Source organism: Canis aureus, chromosome 9 (assembly GCF_053574225.1).
Source record: "Canis aureus isolate CA01 chromosome 9, VMU_Caureus_v.1.0, whole genome shotgun sequence".
Taxonomy (NCBI): Eukaryota; Metazoa; Chordata; class Mammalia; order Carnivora; family Canidae; genus Canis; species Canis aureus.
Genome location: NC_135619.1, coordinates 11559009 through 11579757, shown reverse-complemented (window position 1 = coordinate 11579757; position 20749 = coordinate 11559009). Strand labels below are relative to the sequence as shown.

Below are 20749 nucleotides of genomic sequence, written 5' to 3'. Positions count from 1 at the left end.
CTCTCCAGATAATGTCTCAAATAACTTACCTTCCAGGTAGCTTTTCTCAGGAAGCTATTAAAGGATCTACTCCACCAACTGAAAGAAGTGAGTCAAGGAAATGGGATCTAGCAATCCACACACAGGGAATCAAACTTAGGAAAGAGACACAAGTGTCATTTTGAGGAATTGCCAAATGGTTTTACAAAGTGCTGTACCATTTTACCGCCCCTCCAGCAATATGTGAGAATCCCTGTTTCTCCATATACTCATCAACACTTCCTTTGTCCATCTTTTTTATTTTAGCCATCCTCATGGGTGTGAAGTGGTATCACATAGTGCTTTTGATTTGTATTTCGCTAGTGACTAATGTTGTTGGACATCTTTTCAGGGATTACCGGCCATTTGAATACTCCTTTAGAGAGACATCTATTCAAATTATTTGTCCATTTTTAAAATAAGTTACTTTTTATTGTGGACTTGTAAGAGTTCTTGGTATATTCCAGATACATATCCTTTGTTATACACATTATTTATAGATATTTTCTCCCAATCTGTGGGTCAGAATATACTTTTCAACCTAAAATTTAATTATATTTTTAGGATAGAGCTATGCAAAATGATTTTTAGGTGCCAGGAAGGAAAATTGATTCACTTGGCAAGTATCTTGCACTTGAGACTAGAACAAAGCAAATCCAGTTTGTACAGTTGAGCAACACGCTTGTTTTCATATTATGCAATTAATATAAAGTTGGTGAAAAGAAATTTTGATTTTTCTTCAATTTCTCCACATTCTCTATCTCCTCCACTCTCTGCCCTTTAGCCTACATATGCAAATAGAGAGCTAAGATAGAGAGCAATTGGGCATTACTTAAAATACTATTATAATGAAAAATAAAAACTTGACTGATAACGCTAAAGAGTTAAAAGAAACAAACTTGACAAATCAGCCTTCTGCAAATTGGCCTTTGGGAAAATTATCTTCCTCAAATAAAGATTCTTGTAAAGGAAACTAACAAAAATCTAGGTCAGTGTGATATGCTTGTCCTGTATTAACAGAGTATATTTATGAGGCAATGGTTCTTGAAGACCTTTTGAGTCTTAACAACACAGACAGTAGAAAGTAATGGTATGTGTTTATATTCATTATTTTTTAAATTTCACTACATAGAATTGCATTCAACATCATATATTAAATACTTACTACACACAGACACAAAATGCAAAAATGAACAAAACAGGCACAGCTCCTGTTTCATTCTCTGGAGTCTCAATTAAGTCCTATCTCTAGAGGGCAGAAGTGCCTAGAATACTAAAGTATTATTAAATGTTTGTTCATATTTTAGCTATTGACTTTTGTGAGTTGTATACAAAACAAAATAAGAGCCCCGCCTTCAATTCATTTGAAGTCTATTTATTATAAGAGACTGAAAAATAAACATTTTCACCAATGTGTAGTGTCATGATAGAAGTAAGTATGGCCCTTAACTCCATTTACAGAGTTGGAAGTTGTTAAGAGAAGATTTTATCAAGAAAGTGACATCTAAGCTGAGACTTCAAGGACAGAGATTGAAAATTTGAAAAAAGAGTAAAAGCATACTGGGCCAAAAGTAAAGTCGATAAAAAGGCCCAGAGGGGAAAGAGATCATCACACATTCCTTCTGACCAGATCATAATTTCTAAAATTCTAGAATAGGTCATTTTAATGTACTTTCATTCATCCATAATGAGTTTTATAAGTAGCTACCAACTAGCATCCTTTTTCAAGTGGGAAATCTAAGATATATTATTGAATAAGATTGAATTATTACATGCCTGATATCAGAGCCTTTGAAATCAACTAGTGCAATGGAGGGTTGACAGGCTCAGACCAGAAGAATCAGAGAAGAAAAATACATTATTAATTGTTTCCTCAATTCATCAGACATCACATGATTTGTAAGTAATTACAAAAAATTAAAATTCAATAAAGTATTTTCTTTACACAGCCTTCCTCAAATCCTCATTCATTCATTCATTCATGTGTTCATTAAACAGATATTTACCAAACTTATCTTAGGGCATGCTTTAAGTACTGGAGATTAATCACAGACAAAATAAGATAAAAAGGACAAAGTCCCTGACATAACGGAGCTTACATTCTAGTGGGAAAGAGAAACAATAAACAAGTTAAATAAGTAAAATATATAGTTTGTTAGTTAAATGGTAAGGGCAAAGCTGAAGTAGCGAAAAGTAATAGGAAGCATTGGAGGAGGGTTGAAATTTTTGATAGTATAATCTGGAAAAGACTCATTGAAATCTGTAAAGGAAGTGGGAAGTAAACTATTGGTTACTGTATGTGGCTGGGGCAGCAGAAGCTTTCCCAGCAGAGGGAATAGGAAATGCAAAGGTCCTGTTACAGGAGCAATTTTTGTACCTTTGAGAAACACCTAGTAATCTGGAGTGGCCAGAGTAATAGAAGAAGAGAGGAAGTGGTTATGACATCAGATGGGTAAAGAAGAAGGTCATGGAAGGTCGTATAACCTTTGCAATGATTTGTATATTATACAAATTATTTATACAATATATATTAAATCAGCATATCAAGGCCTTGAGAGTAGATGAGTTTGACAAAGTAATTATTAAGGGCCAAAAAGAATTGATGTGAGTACTAAGCCCAGAAGCACTGCAGTATTTAAAAGTCAGGGAAATTGGGAAGAAATAACAAAAAATATGAGATGGAACATCTAGAGGTAGAAAAACAAAACAGACATAAAACAACATGTAAGAGTGTCTTCCTAGAAGCCAAATAAACCAAATGTTGCAAGGAGATAGTGATCAATTTTGTCAAATGTTAATGGGAGTTCAAGTTAGACGAGGCCTGAGAATTGACCATTTGATTTAGCATGGAGTTCACTGACAACCTTCATAAGTTATTTTGGTGAAGTTCTGACACTAAGAGTCTGTTTGGATCAATGAAAGAGTAGGAGAGAGAAATCGGAAACTGCAAATAAAAACTCTTTCAGGGAATTTTGTTTTTAAAAAAATGAAAGAAAAGGAAAGGTTTTAAAGAAAGAGAAGTGGAGTCAAAGTGAGTTTTTTAGAAGTGCAAGAAATAGCATGAGTGTGTGCTGATGTGAACCATCTAATATCAAGGCAAGTATGTGCTGTGCAAGAAAGAGAGGAGAGAATTGCTAAATTTACATTGTAGAGGAGATGGAAGGATAGGATCTAGTACACAAGTAGAGAGCTAGCCTTTTCTAGGAGTGTGGTTGGTAATAAAAGCTCAAGTAAATTTGCACAAATGGAGATAGGTCAGTGTTGTAGAATTAGCTCATAGAAATGCTCTTCTGTGTGCTTCTTTCTTAGTGGAGTAGAAATTATGGTTTAGGATAAAGATGAGGAAAGACATGCTGGAAATTTTGAGGAGAGATGATGTAAAATAATCATCTGCATCTTATGAATGAACTAAGAAAATGTAGTATGAGTGCTCCACAGTATTAAAGAGCTGCTTTAAGAAAAGTGATCCCAAACTTAAGGTGAGATCAGTCAACATTGTTTTGTATTTTTTTTCTCCAGCCACATTCAAATGCAAGTGGGCAAATGTTGAGTAAGTTAAGGGTTTGATTCAACAAAGGTAGTGATTTATCCCAGTGAACTGTAATGAAGCAAGAATAGAGCAGGGGAGTAGATGATGTTTGCTGGTGAGTGATTATCAGTGATACAAGTAGCATTAGTAGAAAGTCATTCCAGTTTAGAGCCAAGACACATCTTAAATACTTTCAGATTTCATTAATTGCTAAGTTTTATGGTCTTCCTTGACAGCACAGAAAAAAACACAAAGTTTTATATGAATCTTCTTATTTTGTGGTTCTAAAAAGGATGCCTCTACTCCCTGTTAGTTCTTAAACTGTTATCATTTAAAAACCAGTGTTCCATTATCAATATAAAGATTTGGATGTGGGCTTCCCTAAAATAGCAAAAAGTTAAAAAAGAAAAAACCTTAAAATCAAATCAAAGTAATATTAAATTATCCCTGAGTGCATATTATTTAGTTCCTCATTAATTGTTTTCCAGTAAAAGTGAAATGTGCAATATGCAAATTAAATAATATTACATGTCAGAGTTTGAAAGAAATATTCATTTAACATTGGAAGAGGTTTTTTTCCCAGGAAATCTTGTTCATTTATTTTGTGAGAATTTTTGTTTGTCGCTATTTGTTCAAAACATAATACAATTGTGAGATCCAGTGCCTGCTGGCAAAGTTGGAATAGCTGTCAGCAGGAAATGGCAAACTAATAATAAGTGCTGGTAAAATATTTATATTATACTTTACTGGGAAGCTGAATGTAGTTTTGTATTTCATTAGTGCTTGAGGCAGTACATAGTAACATAGTTGTGCTCCAAAAAAATGGATAGAATTCTAAATACTGTAGTAACTTATCTTTCAACTTATCTGCTGAGGAAAAAAAGAATTAATAGTAATAAAGCCTTTTACAAGCTGAAATTTAAGAAATTTTAAACGAGGTCCATAAGGTAGTAATTAGTAGCATCTCACATTTAGTGTTATTGGACACTAGGCTGCTGAATCAACTACTTCTGTATGAGGCCTAGTAATTTAGCTCGGGTTCATAATTTTCAATAACAGAGCTATTCAAGAGGGTGGGGTGGTCCTAAACCACCAGAGGACTCAGAAGTATGGTGATGTTCAAGTACAACACTGTGTTTATGTACTCCCCAAAGTGTATCAAAGCTCAGATCCAGAGAAATAAAAGAAAAGTCAAACAAAACAAGCATTAGACTGCGTAAAATAAGGTATGGACAAGGCAAACAGGTGAGGCATTGTTTAGGTGGCTAAGGTAGATCAATATCTATTCTTGCAAGCCAGGAATTCTGCCTGCTTTCCTCTGGCGCTCCGCAGATCATCTTACGGCTTGCAGACAGACTGTCGCCTAAACCCAACTGACAGACAACCTATTTCACCCCTGTAAAAATCATACGCATCTTCTTCCTTTGTGGTTCACCAAGGAAAGAAAAAATATAACTGCCAAAATAAAATAATACCATATTGGTTTCACCACATGTTAACCATCCCTTTTTATTAACTTAATTATAAAAGATTGGCTCCTAATTTCTCTTTCATATACAATTTTAATCTACTTAATAAAATAGAAGTATATTGTGAGCATAACAATGTGTGTGTGCGTGTGTGTATGGAGATATGACCAAATGTATCCAAAGAGTAAAGATACATAAAGCATCTTGCACATAATAATCACTCAATAAATATTAATATCAATATTCCTGTCATAACAATTTTTAAAACCTAACAGAAGGAAGGAGAGAATCTCATAGAAAACGAGGAAATGGATGTTTATGTTTACCTTTAATTCATTGAATAAAGAGGCAATATTTCAGTAATTTTGAAAACATATTTAATAAGCTCACGATAGCTGAACTTTGAGTAAAGAACAGAAAATCAGATTGTTTATGTTTTGTGACACAGTACCATCAGTTTGCCTTGTTCCAAAAAACTACAAATTCATTCATAGCTATTAGCAATCTTTTAGTTTTCCCATATGTTTTAATTTTGATGAGAAAATAAAAACCAGAAATATTTTTCGGAAAGTTATTATACTCTAGTTGTGTAAAAGATAACCGAAATATGAAACCTGTCCTCTAGTTCCATAGGGCTTTAGAAGATTATCCAAATTTCTCTGCAAATTAAGCACTATATAAAATTCTTACTTCACCCATACAATTTTTATTGAGCTTTATTCATTTCAGAAGTTCACCAAAAATTAGGAGAATTCTTTTACTGCAGTAAAAGAAATGGTAGTTGCTATAATAACATTCTGTGTAAAAGAAATTACAACAAAGACTAGCTAACAAAATATACATTTTAAAAACAACAACAACAATTATCCTAACTCTACTTTGGCAAATGGGAGACATTTTGAATGGCATTAACTGAGACTTCTTTTTCTTCATATATGTACAATAACTCATGGATTCCATTTTATCCAGATTTTCATATCAAAACACATCTTGCTATTTGTTTTTACCTTTTGAATTGACTAAAAGAAAAGACAATTTTAATATAATATTTAACATACTAAAAGTCAAGACAAATCCTTATTTTAGTGGTTGTCGAGATTTTGTCTTAATTTTCAGGGTGGAAAAGCTAGTATTTTGTAGACTCGTGCATATCTTATCTCTAAGTAATGAGACTATGTCTTTCCATCACTGCTACAGTTTTCTGCTTCCCTATTTATGATGGAAGAAATGTAATTTACCTGTCAGATTGAAAGGTTTGATATAAATCCTTATCCTATCTTTTGAACTAGCATTTTTGAAACACTACATTGTAAACAAATGACATGTTTAATTAAACAACTACTTTACTACTACCTGAACAAGAGCGTATGATTATATTAATTTAATAGCAAGCCATATGACTAGAATTTAAAGAAAATGTTTTCAATTCAACAAGAAAGTATGATTATACTAATTTAAAATTGATTGGAATGTAAACAAAATATTTTAATTTCCTATCTTTGGAACTTCAAAATAGGTATTTTTAGGAGCTGAAACTAATACAATTTAGAACATATTAGCTTACATTAAAATTTCTTCTTTAACTTAATGGCTAAACATTGATTTTAAATGTAAACAATTGTGATCTTCCAAGGGACTGATTTTGTGTGTGATAGATTTTTCACTGCTGCAGGTTAGCAACACAGAAATATATTAGCTGTATTCTAATAAGAATGAGAATATGGTAAGGTAAATTTAGCTGAATAATTAGGCATACTATAAAATAAATGATTATATGTGAGTGTATGCATGTGCATTTATGTGTATATGCATATAAATACCTATATTTAAGTATATGATATATATATGATAGTTTAAAAGCTGAGGATTAATTTTACTTTCAGAATTCAAAATATGAAATAATAGATTTGCCATAATCATTCAAAGGTACTTGTTGCTGAAGGTCAATTTATTTTTACTCATATGGGGGAACAAAGAAAATTTTAAAAAATCACTGGGTTCTGACCTAATCAAAGCCATAAGTTGTTTTTCAAAATATGCATTGTTAGGATCTTAATTATCTTATTTGTGTTTGTTTAGATAGATAAACAGATGAGACATTTCTAATCCAGATGTGACAATCTCCGCGCTGTCATTTACCTCTCAAGGATCATAGAATTTTTGCTTTTAACACATTCCCTTGAGTACCTACATGTTTTCATTATAAACCAGTAGTTGAGAAAACATGTCAGATGCTAAATTCAAAATCCACCATGCAGGAAACATGGGGAAATGTAACAACTGTTTTGGAAGGAAATGTCTTGAAGTCAACTTACATAAAATCTTAAATGGTTTGCCAATGAATTATAATTAGCATTTATGTTACAACTGCAAATGCTAAACAATTTGTGCTTAACTACTATAGGACTAAAGTTATTTTTGTCAAATATGCATAAAATCTTAAGCTAAAATGTCTATGTCCGGGACACCTGGGTGGCTCAGCGGTAGACCGCCTGCCTTCAGCTTGATCCTGGAGTCCGGGATCGTGTCCCACGTCGGCCTCCCTGCAGGGAGCCTGCTTCTCCCTATGCCTATGTCCCTTGCTCTCTTCTTTGTGTCTCTCATGAATAAATAAATAAATAAAATTTTTTAAAAAAATACTATAAAATGCCATTTTCAACTTTTTAAAATGTGTATTTGCAAAGATTTTTTTCTCTCATGGAATTTTTCGATTAAATAATATGCATTTCCAATAAAGAACTAATATAACATAGATACTCATTTTTCTATGTTCATTTAATAAAGAAAAGGTTGCTTAGACTATCATGAAAACAAAAATTATAATGTTAGGGGTGCCTGCATAGCTCAGTTGGGTAAGCCAACAACTCTTGGTTTGGGCTCAGGTGGTGATCTCATGGGTTGTGATCTCATGGGTCTTGTGATCTTGAGATAGAGCCCCAGTCCTGCATGGGATTCCACACTCAGCAAGAGGTCTATTTGAAGATTCTCTCCTTTGGCTCCTTCCCCTATGCCAGCGGGATTGCTCTCTCTCTCAATTAAATAAATAAATCTTTTTTAAAAATCATAATGTTATTTTCAGTTCTATAACCTTTTAATTTGCAAACAGGTAATTACAGAAAAATTATAGAATGCACTAAAAAAGCAGTTGGAAAACAGCAAATATTTCATGTAAGAATTGCTAATTAGTGTAATAACCATTAAAAATGGAAGTTTGTACATAAATATATAATCATCCAAAGAATGTCAGTCTTTGACTTCACTTAATTACTAAAATGGCCATTTAAGGGCACCTGGCTGGCTCAGTCAGTAAAGCAGACAACTATTGATCTCAGAATCCTGAGTTCCAGCCCTATGTTGGACATGGAACCTACTTAAAAATTAAAGTAAAATCTTTTTTTAAAATTTAAAGAGGATTTTAAAAAATAAAATAAGATGGCCACTTAAGAATGTACCTTAAGGAGCACCATAAATATATCTTTTTATTAAACAGAAATAAAGGATAGTTTGATCCCTTTAAGCTTTTATTTTGATTTCTAACAAAATATCAAAACAAAAGACCTATTTTGCATATGTATATTAATTATGAGACAATAATTAAAATATTTATACCTTCTAAATAGTATCAATATCATTTAAAATATTCTTAGTGGAGATGAAAGCATTAATAGACATAGCCCATCTCCAACAGATTATTACTAAAATTATTTACTAAAATGTGAATGTTGAGTACTAATTGCTATCATTTGTGATTTTTTTGGGTAAAGTGTAAGATAAATAGGAAGTTTCACTCCATTTCCTTAGCCATGATGAATAAGCAACATCAAGAAAACATTATAAATCTGTTTTTTTGGAGAGTGCCTGGGAACCCATATGCTACATAGGTTTTAATATAAGGAACTCTCTTATCAGTAAAGTGAAACTTTAGAAAAAGTCATATTTTAAAGTATCATAGCAAAGCTTGCACCATGTGTGAAGTTTACTGTCACAGCAATTCTTCATAGAAAAAAATGCTTAAATCTAAGGTTGTCAATCTGCAGTTTTTTGAGTATTGTAGTCACTTAGAATTAGCAGTTAACAAAGAAAAAAACTCTTAAAAGCATTGACTTTTTACACTTCATTCTTACAATTCACTATTTACTTATCTTACAGTTAATCTCCATGCTAAATCTGAAAGTATGCTCTCAATAACAACTATAATAAAAGAATGTTGAGATAATGACACAAGATGATAAAAGCAAGGAAATGCTCATTTAAGGATATAATCTCTTTCACACATATGAGCTTTAAGTAGACATGAAGAAGTAGGAGAAACGTTCCACAAAAAGTTACCCAGAGAATTCCTCCAGGACAAAAACTTATCAAAACGTAGAAAGCCTTCTGAGATTCCAATCACTATTGATAAAGCCTTTCTTATATGAGATATTTTGCTCTACATAATTATGTGCAAATAAATTTTGTAGGCAAAAGTTCCTTATCATCTTTAATTAATGAAAACTTAGAGAAGAATTATAAGACTTGGTTTGTGCTGGTGAAAGTGTTTGGATGGTTGGTAAAGCAGAGCTCATGCTATGTGTTCAGCAAACCCATTTATTTTTCTTCCTTAATACATAACTAAATTACATTCCCAAACCTCCCCTGTAATTAGTTTGGGCCATGTGACTGACTTTGGATCAGTGGATAAGATACTATCTTTTAGAATTAACAAGCTTTCCTCCCTCCATTTAGTACAGAGTATCCAGTGGAGGACTCCAGGGCTCTACAAGATGGCAGAGTAGGTCTCTGAGTGACATAATGGAATAAAGACCCACCCCCCACTCTCTATCTGACGAACCCTGGAATGTGACATAAAGGAGTAATAAACATAGTATTAAGCCACTGAAACTTGGGAAAAGGAGAAATGCACATAGTATTAAGCCACTGAAACTTGGGAAAAGCTAGAAGATTATTCATTCATTAATTTTTCTGTTTCTCAAATATTATGAATAATAAGAATTACAGTGGATAAAAATAAAATTTGGTACTACAGAGAAAGGCAAAGATGGTAATTATATTGGATTTAAATATTAGATTAGGAATAGTTTTTAGGAACTACAGTTCACCCTTGAACAACACCGATTTAACTATACAGATCCGCTTATATGTGGATTTTTCTTATAAATACAGTACTATAAATGTATTTTCTCTTATGATTTTCTTTTTCTTTCTTTTTTTAAAAAAAAAGTTTATTCACTTATTTGACAGAGAGCACAAGCAGGGGGAACAGGAGAAGGAGAATCAGGCTCCCCCACTGAGCAGGGAGCCCTGTGGCGTGTGGCTCCATCCCAGGACTCTGGGATCAGGACTCTTGCCAAAGGTAGACACTCAACCAACTGAGCCACTTAGGCGCCCAATGATTTTCTTAACATTTTTTTCTCTAGCTTATTTTATTATAAGAACAGAATATATATAATACATCTAACATGTAAAACATGTATTGGTTGACTGTTTATGTTATCAGTAAGGCATCCACCCTTGTCAACAGTAGGGTATTTAGTCAAATTTTGGAGGAGTCAAAAGTTAGACACAGATTTTTGACTCCACTGGTATTGGTGCCCCTGACCCCCACATTGTTCAGGAGTCAATTGTATATAATCTCAACTATTCTATAATTGGTCTCTGTCAAACTCTTGTTTCCCCAAGTATATGCTGAGTTTATATCCTCTTATTAAGATAATATTATTAATATTAGTGATAAATGCTTAAAGCATTAGCTAATATTCATTTCTTGCCATATCCTGAGCATAGTGCTTAGCATTTTATATGAATTATCTCATTTAATGTCAAAGTAACACTATGAGAAAGTTTTTAAGAATATATTCATTTTACTGAAAAAATTGATGTCCATGAAAATTGAGATGATCTCACAGCTGGGATGCCTGGGTTGCTCAGCGGTTGAGCATCTACCTTCGGCTCAGGATGTGATTCCCATTTGGAGATCGAATCCCACCTCATGCTCCCTGCAAGGAGCCCACTTCTCCCTCTGCCTGTGTCTCTGCCTCTCTCTTTATGTCTCTCATGAATAAATAAATAAAATCTTCCAAAAAAAAGATGATCTCACAGCTAATAAGTGGTGAATCCAGAATTTAAAAAGTCTTTTTTTCACTCCTATTAACATAAAACGTTGCATCAGTGTAATATTTGGTTTTAAACAATTACTATTTGAGCAATAATAGCCTCAACTATTAAAAAAATAACTTCAACTATTTTCCTACCCACAAACAGAATCGTATAGCTGTATGTTCATTTTGTACATCACAAAAAAAAAAAAAAGCTGATAGGAAGTGTTGATTTTAGTAACTATATTATAATCCTGGATCTGCCCCTCATAGTGAAAACTTTACACCCTGATTTTATCAACATGCCAAAAATCCATCTATTATGGGTAGATGCATAGTAATCATTAATGTTTTGACCCATAAATCTAATTTCATTTATGATGAATAATTTAAATTAAAAAAACCTTCACTGAGGGCCTGGAATATAATTACTCACCTAAAGATAACTACCATTATATATGATATATATAAGGGATAGCTGGGTGGCTCAGTCAGTTAAGAATCTGACACTTTATCTCAGCTCAGGTCTTGATCTCAGGGTCCTGAGTTCAAGTTCCATGTTGGGCTCCACACTGGGCAGGAAGCCTACTTAAATATGTGTGTGTATATACATACACACATATGTGTTTAAATATGTATATATATATATATATACACACACATACATACATACACACAAATACCGTGATGATATATATGAAATTCATGTGGATTAGTATATACCCTTAGAGCAGAGATTCTTTGGAAGCCAAATAATAATCAAAATATTATTTGAAAAATATGGATTCAGAATTAAGATATTTTTGTGGATAGAATGCTTATATATATAAACACACACACATACATATATATATATGTATATATGAGTATCAGGAGATATATATATATGTATATATATGGCCTTGTCTTTGGGAATAAGGTTCAATGGAATGAAGTCCCACTCCGTCAACTCTGAACCATAGTTGGAAAGGCTTTGCCCATACTGCTTCTGACTTTTTTGTTATCTGCTTTCATGGCTAAAATTCTTTCTGTGGATATGTCAATACCTTCAATTAGTTTATGTCATACCTGCTGCATAGGAACTTATCTTTTAAGAGAACTATCCTTGTACTGATCTAATTCAACAATCCAAAGGCAACCTCATCTTGCATCTTTTATTTCAAATCTTTTGCCACTACCTCTCTCATGGTAGTCTATAATAATGAAAAAAATGACAAGAATTGAAAGAATTAATTCCAGGACAAAATAGTGCTCACTGAAATATCCTATTTATGAGAAATTAGTGAGAATAAATAATAGCAGCTTACTCTTTTTCTTTCACATTACGTAGAAGCAACATATCCACAGGATTCAGTTAATCATCTTAACACACATCTTGATTGCTGGGGTTTAAAGCTCTCCAAACTCCTTCTACAAGAGGCACCATGTTTTTCTTTTTCTTTTTTTTTTTTTAATTTTTATTTATTTATGATAGTCACAGAGAGAGAGAGAGAGAGAGAGGCAGAGACATAGGCAGAGGGAGAAGCAGGCTCCATGCACCAGGAGCCCGACGTGGGATTCGATCCCGGGTCTCCAGGATCGTGGCCTGGGCCAAAGGCAGGCGCTAAACCGCTGCACCACCAAGGGATCCCCTGTTTTTCTTTATAATGGTACCAAACCCCATGCCAAGCTAGAACTGTTGCTCTGGAAGGAAGCATGGCCCAAAATTCATCAAAGCTGCCATACAGTGTCAGGGAAAGATGGCTATGCCAGTTGCACCCCATCAGTGAAAAACTAAGCTTGTTCAAGCTTTATGCTGCCACCATGCCATGCACTTCAAGAGCAAAGTCTAGTGCCACAGTCCTGGTGTTTCTTTTTCCAACTAGGCAAATGCCAAGAGGAGCACTTTCTCACAAACAAGTATGTGGGAGATAGTAAATGCAATGACAAGGTTAATTAAACCACCAGGGTGCTTTAAGACTGGAATGATTCAGTCAGACAGAAACAAACAATTTTTATTCCTTTATTGTTGTTTCTTTTATCTACATGTAAGCCAGGGGGTGAGAAAAGGACCCAGAATTCAAACATGGGGAAGATCTGGATGAACTTGGGAACTATTCTAGTATTTTAGAGTCTGGAGAATACTATAGGGAAAAGTATTCCGAAAACAAAGACCGAGAAGAATGCTGAAGCAGCTTTCTCTGGAGACACACCCTGCACAGTAAAGGAGTTCCCAGACACCTTTCTGCCTGGATCCAGCTACTTTTCTTTGAGTTGGAGAACAATATTTGGAAACCTCTGACTGACAACAGCACACTGATGAGTAGATATCCTTTGATGTGGAGTGAATGATCATGCCATCAACCTTCATAGTGCTGGCCAGTGAGAAACCTCTGAAAATAACATGAAAAGAACAAGAACATAAGTGATCAGTACAGAAAAGGCAAAACTTCGTAATAATAAGATAAACAGACAAAGATAAAAATTAAGTTACAAAAGCAAAAGTTATAAAAATTTGTAATCTTTAAAATTCTTGTAGTGTTATAGCATGTTGTTACATTCACGAAATTTCATTTTTATTAATAAAACTATTTAATTGATAATAAAATGAGGGAAATTCCATTAAAGTAAGCATTGCCTATGGTGTCACCACTGTACAAGTTTGGTAATATCTGAATACTCAAACTATTTCAGTAAAGGAAAAAAGAAAACACATGAAAAATTGTTGTGTATAACTGAGCATATGCAAAGATACCCTTCCCAAAAATTATGAACAAAAAATTTTAAAGAAAAGAAAAAATGAAATGTCAAGAGTAATTTTTTTAATGTGACTGATCCTAAAATTCTGTATTTTACTCTATCTTTAGCAACTGTGAAAGATAAGACACAGCACATCAAAATTCAACTATCATATGGTTTCACTTGGTTCTTTTTAACAGTTTCCTGTAGTCAACAACAAGCTAAACCATATTAGTGGGAGAAATCAAAAGAAACATAAAACTCTAAAAGAAAAAGATATATATTCCAAAGAAAAAACACTTAAAAAAATCTAATAAAACACCCAAAATAAGAGCTAATTACTGTCTGGCAGAACTAATTAATGAAAAAAGAATTCAAAGCTGAATGAAAGCTTTATTACATCTCCATTACTATGGAATAACACCTTGAGGTACTTGTACAAAAAAGCTGGCTTTTGTTCATTTTTCTTTTCTTTTTTTTTTTTTTTTTTTTTTTGGAACAATGACTTCTGGGGATTTGTGTTTCTTTTTCCAAAAATTATACCTTAATAGTGTAAATACAATAAATAAATGCACTATTAAGCTTTTCCTAAGACTCTTAATGATAATTTTCAAGAAAGAATCTCAAACTCAACTATAATGGTGGAAGAAGCTTCTATTTTTGAGAATACTGTGTTAATCCTATATAGCTATAGCCCAAGAGCCAGGATTTGACTTTCAAGTCCTAAAAAAGTCATTATCAAGAGGCTCTACTTTAGTCATGTAACTGCAAATTTGATCCAGGTTTCCTTTTCTAAATAGGGGCTATCAAAAAGAATAAAGGACCAGCCATACTTAACAATCTTTAAGTGTATGGGAAATACGATGTCCACGTATAGCTCATTATCTGAGTGGGGTGTTTGGTTTGCCTAATCTTCAACAATTAAATAGGGCAATACACAAAAACTAAGGCCCGCTCAAACTTTTACATTTTCACTCAGAAAAAGAAGATGCTCAGATCTTGTGAATTACCTGTCCTGTTTCATAGGTAGCACCTGTATTGCTGCTACACATCTGTGGAAGCACAATATCAGCCAACTGTTAATCAAGGATCACTTCCCTTCAAAGTGACTGATGATCCACTGTTAAAACAGCTTATAAAAATAACTTCTCCTTCGAAAAGGTGCTTCAGGGTTTTCAGACACATCTCACCATTCCTGCTAGCTTAATGCATGTTTGAAAGTTAATTTCTCATTAATATTTAAAGAAGTGGCTTCAGAACAAATTTTAAATGATCCATTACATTTTAGAAATAAAATATTATTGGCATTATTTTCATCTCGATTACAAGGAATAATAATGTCCAAGATTGGCTTTTAAAACTGTTAATGAGCCCTGGCAATGTGAAAAAGATATGGATTAGGTAGATGTAATGAGATATGATTAAAGGGTGCAGGCACTGAAGGGTGTTGGAGAAATTCTTTTCTGAAAGAGTATAATTAGTGTCTGATAAAAGTACTTAGTAGATAAGATTTTTGAAGAAGAAAGGTTAAGATAAACACATACTTTATGACAAACCTGCTTAATTTTTCCCCTTTGGTTCTCTTACGTACTCAATATTATGTTGAAGTTTCATACATAAATAATGTTTGTCAAATACTTCATGCAATTCTACCAGACAATTAGAGTGTTTTAATTGCCAGACACGGAGAGCAGAAAATGTGTTGAAACATCTTATTCCATTTTCAGTGTACATTTCTTTGTTGATTTATGTAATGTAGCTAATAATATGCAACCTACCCTAGTTTTAAACAAACAAATGAACTTCTAAAAAGCAAGCTTTCCATAAGTTGCTAAGCAACTCCAAAGGCACATTTTATCAATTTAATAAATAACATTTAGATGGCAAATCCTTAAGGAAAATTTCTAACTCTGTTTTATAAGAAGTAGAAAATCCAAGCAGGTACCCTTTTGATTTTCCTGTTTCTAAGGCCTTGGGGCTAGACAGAAGCACTGCTGTCTTCAGAGTGCAGTGGACTCACTAAACAAAACATTTTGTCAGCTGAGGTTGTTATATAATAGAAGTTACGTTCTGCGACTCATTGTATTAGCTCTCCAGAGTTAGAGCTCATGCTTCATTTTGGACCAGGGAATTTGTTGCTGGGATGGGGGTAGGGTCTCCCATGTTTAGCACTATCTATCCCTGGCTTCTACTCACTAGATGCCAGTAGTGGCCCGCTAGTCGTTAAAACTAAAAATGTCTCCGGACCTTGCCAAATGTGCCTGTGGTGGGGGCAGGGAGGGTGGTAGGGTGTCAAAATCACACCCAGTTGAGACAGTTGAGAACCACTACAGATGAATAATGAGTAAACATGCTCTGAGAAAGATATCGTGAGCTTAAATGGAAAAGGAAATATTGTGATATTAGTTTCCATTAGTCAACACCTAATATCTCCTATAGAACCACCAACAATGAAGAATAAAGGAGTAGTACTGACTTTAGGAGTACTGTGGCTCTTGCTCCTTTCAAGGATCACTGTTGATTTTATCATTTCAATGTAATTCCCACTGTATAAAAATTGAGGAGAAAAAGTCTTGTCATAGCTCTGTCTTTGTAGTAATATTCCAATCCAGAACTACCCCAAAATCTTTTCCCCTACCCTTTCTCCCTCAATTTTTACTTTACTGGGTTGCTGGCCAGAGTCATTCTAAACATAAATCTTAATTTTAATAAAGCCATTCTCTGGCCATAGGGCCACAGTAGGTCTCTATCACTTCTACTATCAAATACAAACACATGTTGTTTAAGGTTTCCTACAAATTACCACCAAACCCCATCTTACCAAATATCTTTCTCATTCTCCATTTATACCACCTTTACTGCCTCAAAAACAAACAGCTTGTGTACGCTAATCTTCCTATGTGACACATAAAGGACAATTCATTTCCTCCATGAATGTTTTCCTAATTAATCCTTCCTTTATTTATCATCAGTGTCATATTTCTGTGAGAAGAATGACGTACTGCAAGTTAATACGTGAAGCAATTGTTTACTGAATGTTTTCAATATGCCGGACTCTGAATATTGCTTAATAGCTATTTCTATCAATTTGTGTTTACGTTGTTTATGCTCAAGTAGATTGTAAGTTCCCAGAGGATAAGAACAGGCCTTATTTGCAGGCCTCTGATGCCTCTTAATAATGGCGCTAATAAATACGCCTTAAATTTGATTAGTAATTATAACCTTTCAAATTACTTTCATGACTGTCAACTTACTGCTTATATATTTTCACTATTTTATAGTCAATGAAGGTGGGGCGTTAAGTACTTTTGGGGCTAGTCTATGGGTTACACCACTGGTGCTTAGCAGAACATGCATGTAATATATGCTGAGGGACTGAATTCAGTCTCACAACTTCACAACTATAACATTTCTCTCCTGTTTCTAAGTTCTTTTGGCATTTAGAAACAAATGCTTGGGATCCCTGGGTGGCGCAGCGGTTTGGCGCCTGCCTTTGGCCCAGGGCGCGATCCTGGAGACCCGGGATCGAATCCCACGTCGGGCTCCCTGCATGGAGCCTGCTTTTTGCTCTGCCTCTCTCTCTCTCTCTCTGTGACTATCATGAATAAATAAATAAAATCTTAAAAAAAAAAAAAATGCTTTTGTAAAGAACAAGAACAGCTGAGTGATGCAGAAGACACAACACAGAAGTGAATTCAAGGTCTTCAAAGGTTAAATTATGACACAGCAGGGAAGCAAAAGAGAAATTAGTTACTGCTTCAAATTGGGTATAAGAGACTAACTTCCTAAGGGCTTGACCTCTCATCACAAAAAGCAAAACATTAAAAAGAAAAGCAAAGCGGAAAGGAAAAGCCACCGAAGGGCTGATAAACCCCAAAGTGTAAAAATCACGGCATTTTACTTCATATAGATGAGTAAGTCCGAGAGAACATTTTCAACAACTCTAAGACACTTCCTTTCACTAGTTTTGGGAAGTCAAAGAAAGAAAGAAAAAAAGAGAAGGAAGGAAGGAAGGAAGGAAGGAAGGAAGGAAGGAAGGAAGGAAGGAAGGAAGAAGAGTATCAAAATGCCTATAAAAACCATTTATCTATCAAACTCTTAACTTGTGTCCACAAAACACAAGTCAGAGATCAGCCGATTTCTAAGGCGCTCACCAACCCTTACCACCATATGCCCAAAGAGGCAGCAGATTCATTCAGTAATTCTTTCGACATTTGTTGCATGCCCTGCCTCCTGAGTACAGAAACTGGTGAAGGCCCTGGGGGGAAACAAAGATGCCTGAGTCTTAGCTGCTGATGTGAATTTGTCCAGGGAATTCAGAAAGGGGCAGGTGATCTGCAAAGGGGGGCGGGGGGGGGGGGGACGGACGGTTCTCTTCAATGGGCCTTTTCTCTCAACCTCTGGCCCTCCTCCGCACCACTTCCCACAGGGGCTAGCGACCGACGAAATGACAGGAAATCCGTAATAAAGAGAAGCGACGGGAACAGGCGAAGGCCCCAAGCGCTAGAGCCGGGCCTTCCGGGCAGCCTCCTCCAGGCCCCGGCCACGTGGTGGGCGGCGGAAGTGCCCGGGAGCGGCGGGTCAGGGAACCCGCGGGGACGGGGACCGGAAGTGCAGGCCCCGGAGCGCGGGAGACCTCGCTCGAGGCCAGGCCGAGGCCGGGTTGGGCTCTGGCACCAGGGCTTTCGAGGCCTCTGGGGGTTTCTCTCACCGCGGGGTCCCACCACATCCTAGCAGGCTTTCCGCAAAATGGGGACTTTTGAGCTTTTCCCAAGAGGCTCCTGAGTGTGGCTGTAACCCGGCCGCGCGCCGCGCAGGGAAGGGGCCGCTCCTCGCCCAGCTCCTCCCGCGGCGCCGCTGCACCCCGCCCCCGCGGCGCTCGGCTCAGTCACGCGGGCGGCGGGCGGCGGGCGGCGGGCGGCGTGCGGGTGGCGGGGACGCTGGCCCGGCCCGCGCGGCCGAGCGGCGCCCCCTTCCTGAGAGGGGAGGACCGAGTGGGCGGCGGCCGTCCGCCAGCAGGCGCTCCGGGGCGCCGCGGCTCCGCTGGGGCCCTGAGTCTGCGTGGGGGCCAGGGGCTCGCGGGCGGGCCGGGGCGGGCGGGCCGGGGCGGGGCGGGGCCGCGCTCTCGCCGCCCTCCCTCGCGGAGGCCGCGGCCGGGCGGCGGGGCTGCTGCGGCCTCCGCGGACGCCGGGGCTGGGGCGGCGCTGCGGCCGCGGCTGAGGGCGCCCGGGCGGGGGGCGCTCTTCGCGTGACATTGGTAAGAACCAGGGTGTCTCGGGGACGTCTCTCAGCGCGTCTTCCGCCGACCCCGGATTGATTCGGAACGCTCGCGTGGCCGCCCGCGTGGGAGCCGGGGGAGGGGCACGGCGCCCCTCCCCCCGCCCCTCCCCCCGCCCCCCGCTCCCCCGTTCTCTCCCCGGGGGCAGGAGCGCCCCTCCCCCGCCGCACCTCGTGGGACCGTCTCAGGCGTCCCCTGTGTGTCTGTCACGAAACGCAGAAGGACCGCAGCGTTCCGCCTGGTCCAGCACAGGCTGACCAGAGAGTTTCCCGCCGGTCTTGGTGTAAAGAACGTTCAGCGGCGCTGTGTGCTCCCGAGGCGTGAGAGCGAGAGTATCCCGACTCGGCGCCGGACCGGAGGCCAATGGAGCCTCACGACTTGGTTTAGGAGATCACCTGTAAGCTCTGCTCAGCCCAGTTTCTCTGAAAATTCAGTCGTGTGAGGAAATAGCTTTCGAGATGGATTTTCATCACATTAAACGTAGGACTTCTCACTCTGTACTGTTTTGCGAATGTCCAAAAATGAAATGGAGGCCCTATGGCATCTTCCAAAGGTCTAGAGGAACCCTGACGCCCCTTCCCTGCGCTGCCCGCCCGCTGGGAAGTGGGGAGGACCCCTGGGATCAGTGGCCACAGGACCGAGGACCCTAACAAGTTATCATCGATGAAAGGGGGAGGAGGGAGGGAGGAGAGAAGAGAAGAGAAATGGAAGGGAGGAAAAAAAAAATGACATTTGTGTTCATTTACACATTTCCTGTGCGGAACAAAAAAGTCCCACCATCAGCAAAAGAAGTCTCTTCCTCCAAAATAGCAGCCAAAGAGGGAAAATTAGAATATGCATAAATTCCTTCATTTTCATTCGTACAGAGCATGATTTCCGGCAGATTTGTATTTAAACTGCTCGATTAATCCCAATTTCTGAACAGCATTTTACTTAGCATCTTCCCAAAACTCACCTAAAGAATATTACTCTCCTCCCACCTCCCTGTTTTCAAGCTTCCCTCTTCCCAATTCTCCAACTGTCAATGAGAATTTCATTGATAAGACTGTACCTTTATTTTTCCTGTCCACTGTTTTCAAAACTGGATTGATGCATTGGACCACACTTTAATACAAACTGGCTGCTGTCTGTGAGCCATAACTGCAAACGAAAGCTAGTGGAAAGGATATGTTTTTGAAATGTGCACCTGAAAGAGACTAAACATGATAGGACCAATGGCTTTTGCAGCTCCGCTCATGGCATAGGAGAAGGTACCAAAGTCTTTCCTGTCCTACACAGGTCATAGCCTTTCACTAGTAGCAATAGTTAGGATGCGTGAACTCGTCTGACCCCACACCTTCCCCTCTACCCATTGCCCTTTTTTAAGGGAGCATGATGGACAATCATGACCCTCTTCAAAGATATATTACCTTTTATAAATACTCCAAGTGTGTTAGTCCATTAAATCCCCCCACAGCCCATTTCTAAAATATTTGCGTTGCCACTTGTGCAACAGATTTGGCTGCATCTGCCTTGTAAAGTTCTTCGTTGCAAAAAAAAACAAAAAACAAAAGTTAGCATCATTTGAAACCATTCCTTTCAAAATATCGTCACTTGACTTGGGCTTACCTTTGCTATCTTTGAAACTTGGTGCATATATATT

The 20749-nt window shown here is 37.2% G+C and overlaps 1 protein-coding gene across 1 annotated transcript; it reads right to left on the bottom strand.

Moving 5' to 3' along the window:
- Nucleotides 1–13099: 13099 nt before the first annotated feature.
- On the bottom strand, nucleotides 13100–19084 carry LOC144321347 (uncharacterized). The gene is made up of 6 exons (XM_077910896.1): nucleotides 18656–19084; nucleotides 18247–18559; nucleotides 17994–18087; nucleotides 16306–16375; nucleotides 14840–14881; nucleotides 13100–13483 (listed from the first exon to the last, which is right to left on the bottom strand). The coding sequence occupies exons 1-6, from the start codon at nucleotides 19082–19084 to the stop codon at nucleotides 13451–13453; spliced, it is 981 nt and encodes a 326-aa protein (XP_077767022.1). The 3' UTR covers nucleotides 13100–13450.
- Nucleotides 19085–20749: the final 1665 nt, after the last annotated feature.

Coding starts and splice junctions, on each gene's coding strand:
- LOC144321347 (XM_077910896.1), bottom strand. CDS start 19,084: ATGTCACGCGAAGAGCGCCCCCCGCCCGGGCGCCCTCAGCCGCGGCCG. Junction 16,376..17,993: donor GCCTCTTTGGGCATATGGTG/GTAAGGGTTGGT, acceptor ATTTTTATACAG/TGGGAATTACATTGAAATGA. Junction 14,882..16,305: donor AGAGCCACAGTACTCCTAAA/GTCAGTACTACT, acceptor GTGCTTCCACAG/ATGTGTAGCAGCAATACAGG.